Source organism: Thecamonas trahens (assembly GCF_000142905.1).
Source record: "Thecamonas trahens ATCC 50062 unplaced genomic scaffold supercont1.31, whole genome shotgun sequence".
NCBI lineage: Eukaryota > Apusomonadida > Apusomonadidae > Thecamonas > Thecamonas trahens.
In genome coordinates, this window is record NW_013657649.1 from 316293 (window position 1) to 328935 (window position 12643).

A 12643-nucleotide genomic window follows, 5' to 3' on the forward strand; every position below is an offset into this window, starting at 1 on the left:
TACGGCCGTCCCACTGCTCGCCCCCCCCCCCCCCCCCTCCATGCACACCATGCTTATCATGCACGGAGGTTTGTGGGCGTGTGCACCATGGTAGTCCGCTGCTAGTTGCTGTTCCCCAAGACGGCTGCGCATGCTGTTCTCAAACGGGTCGGTGGTACCTTGCAAATGGCTCGGGGCCAATGACTCACTTTTCTTGCGCCACCTACTTCATCCTCGCTCCACACTCACCCGCCATCATCGCAACTCGACAGGACGTACACACACGTCAAGCGGCCGTCGCAGCTCCCGGGTGACTCCAACTACTACCTCTCGCGCGATCATCACTACCCGATGTGGGAGGCGTTCCCCAACGGCGGCGCGTGGAACATCAAGCTCGACAAGCGCGGCGATGTGATGGACCGCATGTGGGAGGAGCTCTTTCTGGCGACCATCGGCGAGGCGTTTGGCGAGCCCGACGTGGTCGCCATTGTGCTCGCCATCCGCTCGCAGCGCAACTTTCTCTCGGTGTGGAACGCCGACAACATGAACCATGCGGTGCGGTTCCAGATCTCTGAGACGCTTCGTGCCCTCTTCTCCATCCGCGGTGTGACCGACTCGCTCGAGTACAAGTCGCACGCCACGTCGATGAAGGACGGCTCGACCTTCCGCAACGCCATGACCTACCAGTCGGTCGTCACCCAGGAGCCGGCTGCGAAGAAGAACCCGACCGAGGCCGCCAAGGCCGCAGGCACCAAGCCACCGCCCAACTCGCCGGCAAAGGTCGCAAAGGGCAGCGCCAAGGCTTAGCCTCGGCAAAAAGTAGTAACACCGCTCCGCCTCTTTGTCCCGTCGCCTTTATGCCCCCCCTTGTCCTCGGCTAGAACAGAACCCCGGCCTCGGCCTGTGCGCACTGGCTCCGGTATCTCGTCGCCTCGGCCGAGGCCAGGACTGAGAGCTGGGCCTCCTCGCCGCGGGTGATCGTGAGCGGCTCACGAGCGCGCGCCGCCTCCAGGTGTGCCCGGAGCTGGGCAACTCGTGCGTCACGCGCTTTGAGCATGTCGAGCGCCGCAGAGGTGAGCCGGCGGTAGTGGGCCTCGACCCGCGCGACCTGCGACGCTGGGACCAGCGTCTGGGCCACATCCCCGTACGCAAGCGTGTTCTCCAGCTCACGTTGGGTTTCCTGCAGCTCGGCAAGGCGCGCTTGCAGCCGGTGGGTGACCTTGGCAATCTGGTTGCGGAGGCTCGCGATCTCGGGCACGTCGTCGAGCGCAGGGCTGGCCCCGTCGCCACCGGCAGTCACCGCCCGCGACACCGTCGAGCGCAGAACCCGATCCGGCCCGTAACGAGCGTAGAGCACTGGATCAACAACCAGAAACTCGGCGTCGGCTGCTGCCGCGTACTGCTTGTGGGCTAGATCGCGGGTGACGCGGCTGAGCACTGCCCATAGCCGCTGGGTGCCGACAACGTCGTGCTCGTTAAACGAAGCCATGAACCGCAGGGCGCGCAGCGCTGTGGAGTAGTGTGGCGTATTGAGCACACCCTCCTCGAGCAAATCATAGTGGGTGGTAATCGAGTCGAGCACCCGCGACCGTGCGCTGGTCAGCTTTCGGCGGATCCGCGACCGCGCGCTGCGCTCGCTCCCGTCGGCGCGCGACCGCCGCGACCTGCTCCGTGCTCGGCTGGGCTCTCGCCCACCACCGTCGACATTGACCACGATAAGTGCCTCTTCCGACGACGATAGTGGGTCCGAGTCGGACGAATCAAACTCGCCGCGCTCAAGCGCGTCGAGATCAATGCCAGCGAGCAAGTTGTTGAGCGCGCGCAAGTCGCGGCGCGCCTTGGTGCCGAGCACCAGCGGCGGCGCAGCCGGTCTGGCTGCAGTGGCCGACATGGTCTGTGGAGGCCGCGGCGGCATGGCCGCTGAGGGAGGTTGCGGCGCGGGCGCCCGTGGCGCCCGAGGCGGCGGCGGCTGGTACGGCCGCAACGTCGGTAGCTCCGGCTGGTAGACAGGAGCCGGTAGCGCCCGCTTCGACGAGCTCTTCCTGAGCGACTTGCGCGAGCTGGATCGAGCCATGCCGTCACCGCCGGTAGGCGTGCCGCCAGGATCCATCTGGGAGATGAGCGCCATGAGGTCGGCGGCGCTGGAAACACCAGCGAGATTCCGCTCGGCCCGCGGATCGTCCGATCCGGTGGCAGAGCCGGAGCCGGCCTCGTCAATGCCTTGCAGCAGGGCAAGGACATCGTTTTGAAGCAACTTGGTCTCAGACCGCCGCAGCTTGGCTGGCGGCGCCGAGCCGGGCTCCGCTCGCATCCGCTCGCGTACGCTGGAGCCTGTCGATGACGCCTCGCCGTCCGAGGGCCGGCCGAGATTCTGCAGCAACGACGAGAGCAGCTGGTCATTCTGGCTCTCGGCCCGCGACGGAGCTGCAGTCGCCGGTTGGCCCTCGCTCCCGCGTTTTGACCGTGAGCGACGGAGCTTGCGCGGCGGCGGGACAGCGAGATGGGCCGGGTCTGGAGGTGGTGCCCTCGCAGCAGCCGATGGCGGCGGGCGCGGTCGGCGCGACTCGCCCGATGTCGAGTACTCATCGGGCGGAATACCGTTGATCAGTGCCTCCAGCTGCGGGTCAATACCAGCCGAGACCGAGTCGTTGCCCTTGGACGAGCCAGTAACAGAGCCTGCTCCACCGAGCAAGGCCAGCAGATCGTCCCGTCCATGTGCACCTCCATCAACGTCCAACTCTGACTCGTCCGACTCGAGCTCAGCCAGCATCCTCGCCAGCTCAGCACCGCCACCATCGCCGCCAGCACTGCCCCTGCTGCGCTTGTCCGGTGGAGCACTGCGGCCCTGGTTCCGCGAGTCTGACTCGGACACCTCCTCATACTCGTACACCTCTTCGTACTCCCACGACTTGGACATGGCGAGTCCAACGCCAAGCACAGCCAACCGAGACGAGACGTCCGCCACAGCCACCAAAGGGAGCGAGGTTGTAGGTAGTGGAGTGGACAGGTGGGTCGATGGGTCGGTGACCGTGCAGGTGGTGGCAGTGGCACTCCGGAGGGGCGCTGGTCGTGGCTGAGGGCGGGGGCAGGGCGGGGGCGAGGGGCTTGATGATGGACATGGACCCGATCGTGCGGGGATGATCGGAGGGGGGGGGGAGAGGTTATGACAGGCCAAGGTGGGAGCTATGTCATCCATACCTCAGGCAGTGTGTGGTGTGGTAGTGGGTGATGGTGGGTGGTGGGTGATGGAGGATGGCCACACAGGCGCAGGCGCACAAGCGGCACCACCGCACTCGGGGCCGACCATGGCCATGCCCGAGCCCTCGTCCGTGGAGGCGCTAGCATCTCTAGTTCTGGCGGTAGAGACCACAGGCGCACCCGACCCTAGTCTCATTGATGCCCTGTTCGAGATGGTACGTCGTGATGTCATGCCTGTGGTAGCCGTAGTGGTGGGGACGGGGGGGGGGGGGGGGGGAGGGGGAGGGGGGAGGGGAGGGGTCGACCTACAGTGGGCGGACAGTGGGCGTGGTGGGGGGAACGGCGACGGAACCATGGCGGACTGGTGGAGAACAGAGCATTGATATCTATGGCAATGTGGTGCAGGGATCAGAACATGGCGATGCGTTCCGGTTGATTCTGCTGCTGTTCCCCTCGCTCTCGCTCTCGTCGCAGCTTGCTGTTCTCGGCAAGTTCGAGCGGCTGGCTGCAACCTCGTTTGCCAACCTCGCCGCGCTGACCGATGACGATCTGGGCCTCATCCCGTTCTTGGTCTCGCTAGCGAGCGGCCAGACAGAGACGGCGGCTACGAGCGATGCTGGTGCTGGCGGGGCCATTGCATCGCTGCTCTCGGCGCTACTGCTGTACGACGTGCGGGTCGCCGACGTCACTGCCCTGCTGCGGGCGCTCAAGCCGACAGCTCGCGGTTTCCGTCCTCCTGGTCGCAACCACGTGCTGGCGACGCTGACAGCGGTCCTTGGAAAGCCGGAGGATCCGCCGGTGTTTTGGGCCTTTGACGGCCGCGACTCGGGCCTGGTCCTCCCGGATCTGGCCGGCTGGCCCACTGCTGGCTACTCGGTTGGACTCTGGCTGCGGGTTGAGGAGTTTTTGGGTGGTTCTCGGGTCTTCTCTTTCCTCTCCGACTCGGGCGCTGGCTTTGAGGCATGCTTTGCAAAGCCTGATGCTGCCGAAATCGCCTCGGGCGCCGTCGACGCCAACGGTTTTGTTCTCGTTGTCCGCTCCATCTCAACAAAGGGCAAGGACAACTACGAAGCCGGTAAGTTTGTGTTCTCGCTGGGCACGTGGTACCATGTTGTCGTCACCCACCTCTCCAAGACCTTCTCGAGATCAGCTGTCAACATTTACGCCAATGGGGAGCTTGTCGACACGCTGGCGGTCAAGTACCCTTCGCTCAAGCACGTGCCCATGACCCAGTGCTCGCTGGCAACCAACGTGGCCGCCATCGGCGCCGGTCGCGCCGCACACTCGCTTCATGGACAGCTCGGCCCGGGCTACCTTTTTGCGCGGGCTCTCACTGCGTCCGAAGTCGCCCTGCTCTACGCGCTTGGCCCGGCCCGCGTCGTCGCCTTTCCGCTTGCCGGCGATGCGTCGTCATCGGGCGCCGCCGCTTCTGCTGCCTGGCCAGCCTCGGGCCTGCCTCCCTCGGGCCTGCTCTTTGCTTTTCACCCGCGCGGCTCTGAGAGCTCCCTCTCCACCACCGTGTACAATCTCGCCCAGCGGCCGGACACGCTGGTTAACCAGGACGCCCACGGCGCCCTGCTCCGCGGCTCGGAGCTGATGTCGGGTACGAGGCTGCGCCACGTCTTCAATGCTGTCGGCGGCCTTAGCCTCCTCCTCCCGCTCTTTGGCCAGCTTGACCTCCCACCGGCTCCGTCGGACGCCTCTGGTGCGCTCGGCCCGCCGCTGACCGAGGTCGACGGCGCCGCCCTCTGGGCCCTCGTCGCCCAGCTTGCCATCCGCGACCGCTCCGCTCAGCTCGCGCTCGCGACGCCGCCGACCATGCGCCTTATTGGCTACCTGCTCACCACCTGCGCTCCGGCCGCGCTGGGCGCCATCCTCCTTCCCACCCTCCCGGGCCTGCTCGACTTTGCCGCCGCCGCCGCGCCGCCGCTGCGCTTCGAGCTCCTCGACAAGCTCCTGTTGCCGGGCACACTCTGGAGCCACGTGCCCGATGATGCCATGCGCGCCCGCAACGCCCTCATCTCCGTCCGAGTCAAGGCCTCGCCGGCCTACTTTCGTGCGGCCTTTGGCGTTGGCTACTTTCTCGATGCCATTGCTGACGCCTACCTCGACGTCCCGGAGCGGGCGCTTGCCCGCCTCGCCACCAGCTCTGGCGCCGCGCCGCCGCTTGCCCGCTCCCCGGATATGCTCCGCGACACTCGTCGTGCCCTGCTCAAGTCAATCAAGAACATGGTGGCCGGCGAACATCTGGACGAGGCCGAGCTCGGCGCCCTGCTCCGCTTCCTCATCACCGTCAACGACCCCGAGGCACTTGTCGAGGTCCTACAGCTTGTGTTGGTCCTTGTCCTCTCCGGCCCCTCGCTCGCCGAGTGGCTGGTCCCGGTCTCGCCGCCGCCACGTGCACTGGTCGCCCTCTTTGCCACCCTCGATCGGCTGCTCTCGGCCGAGGCATCGGTCCGGACCGGCCTTTTTGCGCTCAAGGTGGCGCTAGCGATCTTTGTGGCACTTGCCCGTGCCTCCTCGCCCAAGAAGCTCGCCCGGTTTGTGGCCGCCACTGGGTTCGGCCCGGCTATGCTCGAGCCTGCGCTGCGGACCATGACCTTCTCTCCGCTCGCCTACAACATCCTCATGGCTGCCGTTCTCGGTGATGTCTCGCTCCACCTGCAGGAGACCGCGCTCACGCCCGGCGTTCCAGTTGTCCTCCCGAGCCTCCTCCCGATGGTCCTGGACCTTGTGGCGCGGTCGACGTCAGCACGAATCAAGGAGCAGGCGCTGCAGGACCTGCTGCTGCTCGCGCGGTACTCGGCCGAGACCCGCGCGAGCCTCATCCAAATGGCCGGATGGGAGGCCAAACTAGCAGGCGTGGTCATGGCGTCGGTGCTCAACACGGCTGCGGCGGCTCCCGAGCTCGGCTCTGAGGCTGCAAGCTGTCTTGACGCGAGTGCACTCGCCCGGAACGTGGTATTTGAGCTCGGCGTCAACGTATTTTTCCTCCTCCTTCGCGATGCGCTCGTCGCCAAGGGCGGCGCCCGGGCCGTAGAGCGATCGTACTCGGCCCTGCTCGCCTTTGCCGCCGCCACCTCGTCGGGACTCGCTCCGACCTTTGTTCACTCGCTCCTAACTGCGCTCTTTATCAAGCTCCTCTCCAGTGCCACCCAAGCCACCGAGGCGGTTGCGGCCGTTGCGCCCGGTGCAGGCTCGGCAGCGAGCTCGGGTAGCAATCCGTTTGCTGAGGCCGACCACCATGTCGCGGTCCATCCCGGCGCGAGCGCGCTCGGCGTCGAGCTGAGTGGCAAGGCTTTGGCGTCGCTGCGGGAGAACATGCCCGGCATGGTGGCGCTGGTTGAGGAGCTGGTCTTTGCCTTTCCGTTTGTGCACATGGGGTCAAGCGCCACGCCGCCGCCCACCTACGACGGCTCGACTGGTGCGAGCAGCGCGGTTCCGCCACCTACGTACGGCGGCGGGCCGTCACGCTCGCAGCCAGCGCACCGCGCGAGCGACAGCAGCATTCCGCGTGATGCCCAGGGTCGCTGGATCCTGTACGAGGTGGCATGCGCCGCTGTCGACGCCGCGCTCGCGGTCCTCGTTCCACTTCCGCCCGGAGCTGTGACGACGCCGCCAGTGGCGACGCTCGGCGAGGGCGTGGCCCGCGGGCTGGGCCGGCTACTCGTCGCGGCCATGCAGCAGGTCGACTTTCAGTTTCCGGATGACTCGCGGCTGATGCAGCTGCAGAACGAGCTTCTGACGTCGGCGGTGACGCTCGGCACGCCGGGAGGGAGCGCATCCAAGTCGACTGCGGTCGCACTGCACGACTACTCCAAGGCCGGCGAGCTCCATCGCGTGGTGTACTCGCACCTGCGGTCCAAGCTCGCGGCGCGGTCCAAGGAGGCTCGGCGCAAGACGTCGGCCTACGAACGGCTTTTGCGGCAAGGCTTGGTGCTGATGTGCGGGTGCGGTGAGGCAAGCGCGCTGGCGGCCGGGCGCGTGGCGCCGGCGCCGGCGCTGTCAGGCATGCGCAAGGGCGTGGTGGCTCAGGCGCTGAGCTTTGCGCTGACTCTCCTTGTGGCGCCGGCGACGGCCTTCCAAGCCGAGGAAGCGATTCAGGGCGTGACCCATCAGTTTGCGGTTGGAGTTGCGGCCGTCCACCGCCCGTCACTGGTCTCGCTCGACGTGGACGTGAGGCGGGTAGACTGGCGCGATGCCCAAGTCTCGGCGCAGGTTGCTGCCTTTTGTGCCGCGGTCGGCGAGGCTGTGGACGCCGCAGGCTTTGAGTACGGCGCCGCGGTGGGCGAGACCCGGCATGCGGCCATGCGGACGGTGCAGGCCGAGGCGAGCCAGGCCGAGGCTGTGACGTGGAAGGAAGTCAAGCTTGCGTCGGCGCTGACAAGCGGGTGGCTTGGCGAGGCAAGCGCGCGCGAGGCCCAGCGACGCGCGCTCCACTGCCATGCGCTAGTGTACGATGCACGCGACGCGGCCCGGGTGTGGGCGAGCGTGTTCAAAACTCTGACACTATCGACAGCGTCGTGGGCGGTCCCGCGCTCACTCCGCAAGTTCTCGCTCGACTTGCGCGAGCGCCCCAACCGCGTCCGCATCCGGCTTGTGCTCGACGATCAGGTTCCAGACCACTCGCCAGCGCTCATTTCCAGCCGGACTCATGGCGGGTCGGGTGGAGGCGACAATGGGCCTGGAACGAGCTCGGAGGCCGGAGGCGGTGCCGACGACGCGCCGCCGACGTACGAGGCGCTCGAGGGTCTTGTCATCAACTCGGCGTACGATCCGGCCACCGGTCTCTCGAGCGGGGACAAGGACTCGCGGGTGTTTGGCGACGACGAGGCCGGGCCGGCCGACGACGACGAGGCCGGCCCGTCGGACGGCGTGCCACAGGCGAGCCGATTCACTGAAGACTCGCTCGTCCTTGTCCCTGCGCGAGTCATCACCGGGTTTGTTGAGGTGCCTGGCGAGTTTGAGCTGACCTCGTCGCGGATGTTCTTTCGGACGGCACACCCTGCGGCAGACGAAGCACTGGCGAGTGCCGTGCCCGAGTACTTGCTTGCGTCTGGGAGCCTGCGCGATGAGCTTCTCCGCGACCGGGCGTGGGAGATGGATGCGCTGGCCAAGGTCCACGGGCGGCGGGTGCTGCTCCGGCCGCGCGGACTCGAGCTGTTCTTTGTGGATGGCTCCTCAGTGCTGCTCGGCTTTGACACTGAAGGCGACCGCAAGACTATTATCCGGGCGGTGAGCAACCTCAAGCCACGCAACCTGGTGGAGGTGCACGCAGTAGCGCCTGCGCTGCTGGCCAAGGCGGCCAAGGTGACCGAGGCGTGGGTGGCGCGGGAGATCAGCAACTTTGACTACCTGATGGCGCTCAACACGCTCGCCGGGCGGAGCTACCACGACCTCTCACAGTACCCGGTCTTCCCGTGGGTTCTCGCCGACTACGAGTCTGAGAAGCTATCGCTTGACGACCATGCCGTCTATCGCGACCTGTCCAAGCCGATTGGGGCACTCGACGCGGAGCGGCTGGCGTACTTTGAGGAGCGGTACGCGTCGCTGGAGGAGGCGGATCCGTCGGTGCCAGCCTTTCACTACGGCTCGCACTACTCGTCGCCCGGAGTAGTGCTGTACTACCTCGCGCGGCTCGAGCCGTACACCTCGATGTTTGCGCACTTTAACGGCGGCAAGTTTGACCACGCCGACCGGATGTTCCACTCGATGGCGCGGACGTTCTCGGGCGTGCTGCACTCGACGGCAGACGTGAAGGAGCTCATTCCAGAGTTCTACTACTTGCCGGAGATGTTCGAGAATGTGAACGAGGTTGATTTCGGGGTGCGCCAGGACGGGGTCAGGCTCGACAACGTGATTCTCCCGCCGTGGGCCGAGACGCCGCAAGAGTTTGTTGCCATCCACCGGCGGGCGCTCGAGTCCGAGTACGTCTCTCAGCACTTGCACGAGTGGATCGACCTCATCTTTGGGTGCAAGCAGTGGGGCGAGGCGGCGGTCGAGGCGCGCAACGTTTTCCACTACATGACCTACGAGGGCGTGGTGGATTTGGAGGCGATCGACGACCCGATGCAGCTGGCGGCGGCCGAGGCGCAGATTGCCAACTTTGGGCAGACGCCGTCGCGGCTGTTTGACGGCCCGCATCCGGCGCGCGGGCCACGGACGGTGGGCCCGGGCCGCGAGCTCGTGCCGCGGGTGAATCCGGCCAGGCTCTCGTCGTACCTCGGCGACGGGCCTGTGCGGGTGAGCGCGGTGCCGGTGGCGGCGGCGCTCGGGCTAGTGGTGCGGACGCCGTCCGCGCTTCGCGGGACGACGGCTGTCCAGCAAGCGCTGGTGGTGGTCAACGTGGATCAAGAAGTGGTAGTGGCAGTGGCAGAGCCGCCGTCGAGCGAGCGGGTGGCACCGCAGGTCGTGGTGGCGTCAGAGGCGGCGGTGCCGCTGGGACGGAGCCTTGCGCAGCGGATCGGCGCCGGCGCCGGTGGGCGGCTCGGGCAGTGCGTAGTGGCTGTTGACGCGCACGCGTTTGCCAACACTCGCACGGTGGCGAGTTCTGCGGCGTTCCCCGCGGTGACGCGGGTGCCGCGGTCGTCGCGGAGCAAGCTCGACGGCTGTCCCGAGGTGGTCATTTCGTGCGGGCACTGGGACAACACGCTGACGGTGACGGCGATCAAGGGCGACGGCGGGGCGCGGGTACTGCAGCGGGTGAGCGTGGGCATGGACTCTGTGATCCAGTGTGTGGCAGCGTCACGGAGCGGCGGGCTGGTGGCGACCGGATGCGCGCAGTCGCAGGTGCTAGTGTGGTCGCTGGCACCAGGTGCGCATCCGTCGGGTGCCAAGCGCGGCACAGTGCTTGCGGCGCATCCGCACGCGATGCTGTACGGACATGAGTCGGGAGTTGTGGCGGTGGCGGTGGAGAGCAGCCTCGATGCGGTGGTCTCGGGCGCAAGCGACGGACGGGTGCTGATGCACTCGCTCTCGGACGGCGAGGTGATGCACGAGCTGGTGGGTGCGGGTGGCGGTGCGGTGGCGTTTGTCGGCCTCTCTGCGCTCTCGCACGCAGTGAGCTACCACGCCGAGACTGGTGCCGTCCGAGTCTTTGCCTACAACGGGGAGCTTCTGTGCGAAGAGGAACTCTCGTCGGGAGCGTCGGCCATGCTTCTCTCGTGCGATGGGCGGTACCTGTACCTGGCCAGCGACGAGGGCGAGGTCGAAGTCCGCGCGCTGCCGCTCCTTGATCTCGTGCATGTGTACGATGCGGTGAGCACGGAGATCGTGAGTGTGGTGGAGGACTCGAGCGGCGAGTACGTGTACGCGGTGGCCAGCGACGGGCGGGTGATGGTCGGCGGCGTGGCCGAGTGGCAGTAATGAACTGTAGCGCGCCAGCCTTTACAGGGCTACGACGGGATGGTGGTGGAGACGATGGAAATGGGATTGAGCGGGCGCGACGAGTCGTCGACAGGCACCTTTTCGATGGCGAGGACGACGTCCAGGCCCTTTGTGACGCGGCCAAAGATGGTGTGCTTGCCGTCGAGCCAGGGGGTGGGGACGGTTGTGATAAAGAACTGCGAGGCGTTGGTGTTAGGCCCGGCGTTGGCCATGGAGAGGACACCCGGGGCGTCGTGCTTGAGGGTGGGCACAAACTCGTCGGCAAAGTCTGCGCCCCAGATGGACTCGCCGCCAGTGCCGTCGCCATCGGGGTCGCCGGTCTGGATCATGAACGATTTGATGACGCGATGGAAGACGACGCCGTCGTAGTACCCATCCGCGCAGTGGGTGGTAAAGTTCTTGACGGCCTTGGGAGCGGCGTCCGGGTAGAGCTCGAGGTGGACGTCGCCCATGGTGGTGTGGAGGACGACGGCGGCCGGGCCGGCAGCCGAGCCGGTGGCCTGCCCGGCGGCGCCGACGACGGTGACGAGCTCCTCGCGGGTGGGCTTCTCGTTAAAGACGTCGCGAGCGTCGTCGGCGTCGTCGGTGTCGAGGACAGGCTCGCGCGAGGTGAAGAGGTAGAACCGCGGTTTGCCGTAAGCAGCAGCAAAAAGGGTGGGGTCCTCGTGGGCGTCGTCGTCGTTGCGGACGGTGGCCATGGCGGACGAGCCTGCGCCGATGCGGACAAGCTTGGGCGCGCCCTGGAAGAGGGTGAGGGCGAGGAAGCGCTCGGACGACTCGACCTTGCCCAACAGGCGCTCGACGCGATTCGAGCGGAGGTTGACGACCTTGACGCCGGCGAGAGTCGGGTAGAGGAGGAAGCGCGAGGAGGCATCAAAGACGGCGTTGGAAGGCGGCGGGCCGGGCGGCGGGAGCGAGTCGCCGGCGGCGACGGCGGCGGCGAGGGCGGCGGCGGCGGCGGCGGCCTCGTTGTCGAGTGCCTTTTCGAGGGCAAAGCGACGGCCAAAGTCGATGTTGTCGAGGACGTAAGGCGAGGCCGGAGTCTGCTGGGCGCGGGCGACGACGGCGAGTGACTCGTCGTACTCACGGTAGAGCTTGCCGGAGAGGAAGCGGAAGACGCGGACGTGGCGGTCCGAGGCCATGATGGCGAAGAGCTTGCCGTTGGGCGAGACGGCGAGCGAGGTGGCGACCGCGCCGGCGTCAGCGAGGGCGTAGAGAGCGGTGTCGCTCTTGAGTTCGTAGTCGAGGTAGTCGGGGGTGGCGCCATCGACGGGCGACCAGGTCTCGATGCCGCCGGCCATGTCGACCGAGACGACGGCGTCAAAGGCGGCGTTGTAGGCGAGGGCGGTGATGGGCGCGGTGTGCGGGAGGCGAAGGCGGTGGAGCGAGGCGAGCGGATCGGGCGCAGCCGGATCCAGAAGCCACACGCCAGGCTCTGCGGCATTGACATCGGCGAGGGCCAGGACGGGCGAGCCTGCGAGGAGCGGCGAGACAAAGGCGGCGGTGAGGACGACAAAAGGGAGCTTGACGATGGCGATCATGTCAAAGTTGACAATGTCAAAGAGCTTGACGACATGGCCATGAGCATGCTCAGCCGACTCGCCCACCACCACCAGCCGCCTCCCGCAGACAGAGACGGCCAGAGCCCGGAGCGATGCCGAGAGAGCCTTGTACTGCTTGACAAACTCGATGCCTGCAGGCGTCTTGTACCAGAACTTGACCACGCCATCCTGGGAGGCAGTGATGAGGTAGTCGGTGTGGGAGACGGCGAGTGCTGCCACAGGCGTCCGATGCATGTACGACCGCTCGTACATGGTGGCCTTGGGCAGTCGGGCCAGGGCCTCACTCCCTGGCGCCGACGAGGAGGTGGTGGTGGTGGAGGTGGAGGGTGTGGCCGTGGTGGCCGAGGTGGACGACTTGCGTGACCTGCGTCGCCGCCGGCTGGAGTGTGCCAGTGGCTTGGCCTTCTTGGTGGCGGTGGGGTTGGGCGCAGGGGGTGAGGGTGACCGCTTGCGGCGGGGCATGGTGAGGTGGGGGGGGGGTGGGGGTGGGGGGTGGGGGGAGTCGACGAAGTGGTGGA

General features: G+C 66.9%; 3 protein-coding genes across 3 annotated transcripts in view; 2 read left to right on the plus strand and 1 right to left on the minus strand.

The window, feature by feature from the left end:
* Positions 1 to 130: 130 nt before the first annotated feature.
* On the plus strand, positions 131 to 786 carry AMSG_07207 (uncharacterized protein; the record flags this gene model as incomplete). Its single annotated transcript, XM_013901196.1, has 2 exons — positions 131 to 154; positions 271 to 786. The coding sequence occupies 2 exons, from the start codon at positions 131 to 133 to the stop codon at positions 784 to 786; spliced, it is 540 nt and encodes a 179-aa protein (XP_013756650.1).
* Positions 787 to 3284: 2498 nt separating this feature from the next.
* AMSG_07209 (uncharacterized protein) lies at positions 3285 to 10559 on the plus strand (the record flags this gene model as incomplete). The annotated part of the gene is made up of 2 exons (XM_013901197.1): positions 3285 to 3392; positions 3553 to 10559. 2 exons carry the CDS (start codon positions 3285 to 3287, stop codon positions 10540 to 10542), a joined length of 7098 nt encoding a protein of 2365 aa, XP_013756651.1. The 3' UTR covers positions 10543 to 10559.
* Positions 10551 to 12643, minus strand: part of AMSG_07210 (peptidyl-prolyl cis-trans isomerase cyp15) — a gene marked incomplete at its 5' end in the record, with an annotated part of 2897 nt that continues 804 nt past the window's right edge. Inside the window, one exon of the mRNA XM_013901198.1 lies at positions 10551 to 12489. Coding sequence (XP_013756652.1) covers positions 10572 to 12489 — 1918 coding nt within the window. The 3' untranslated portion in view covers positions 10551 to 10571. The remainder of the gene's footprint in view (positions 12490 to 12643) is intronic.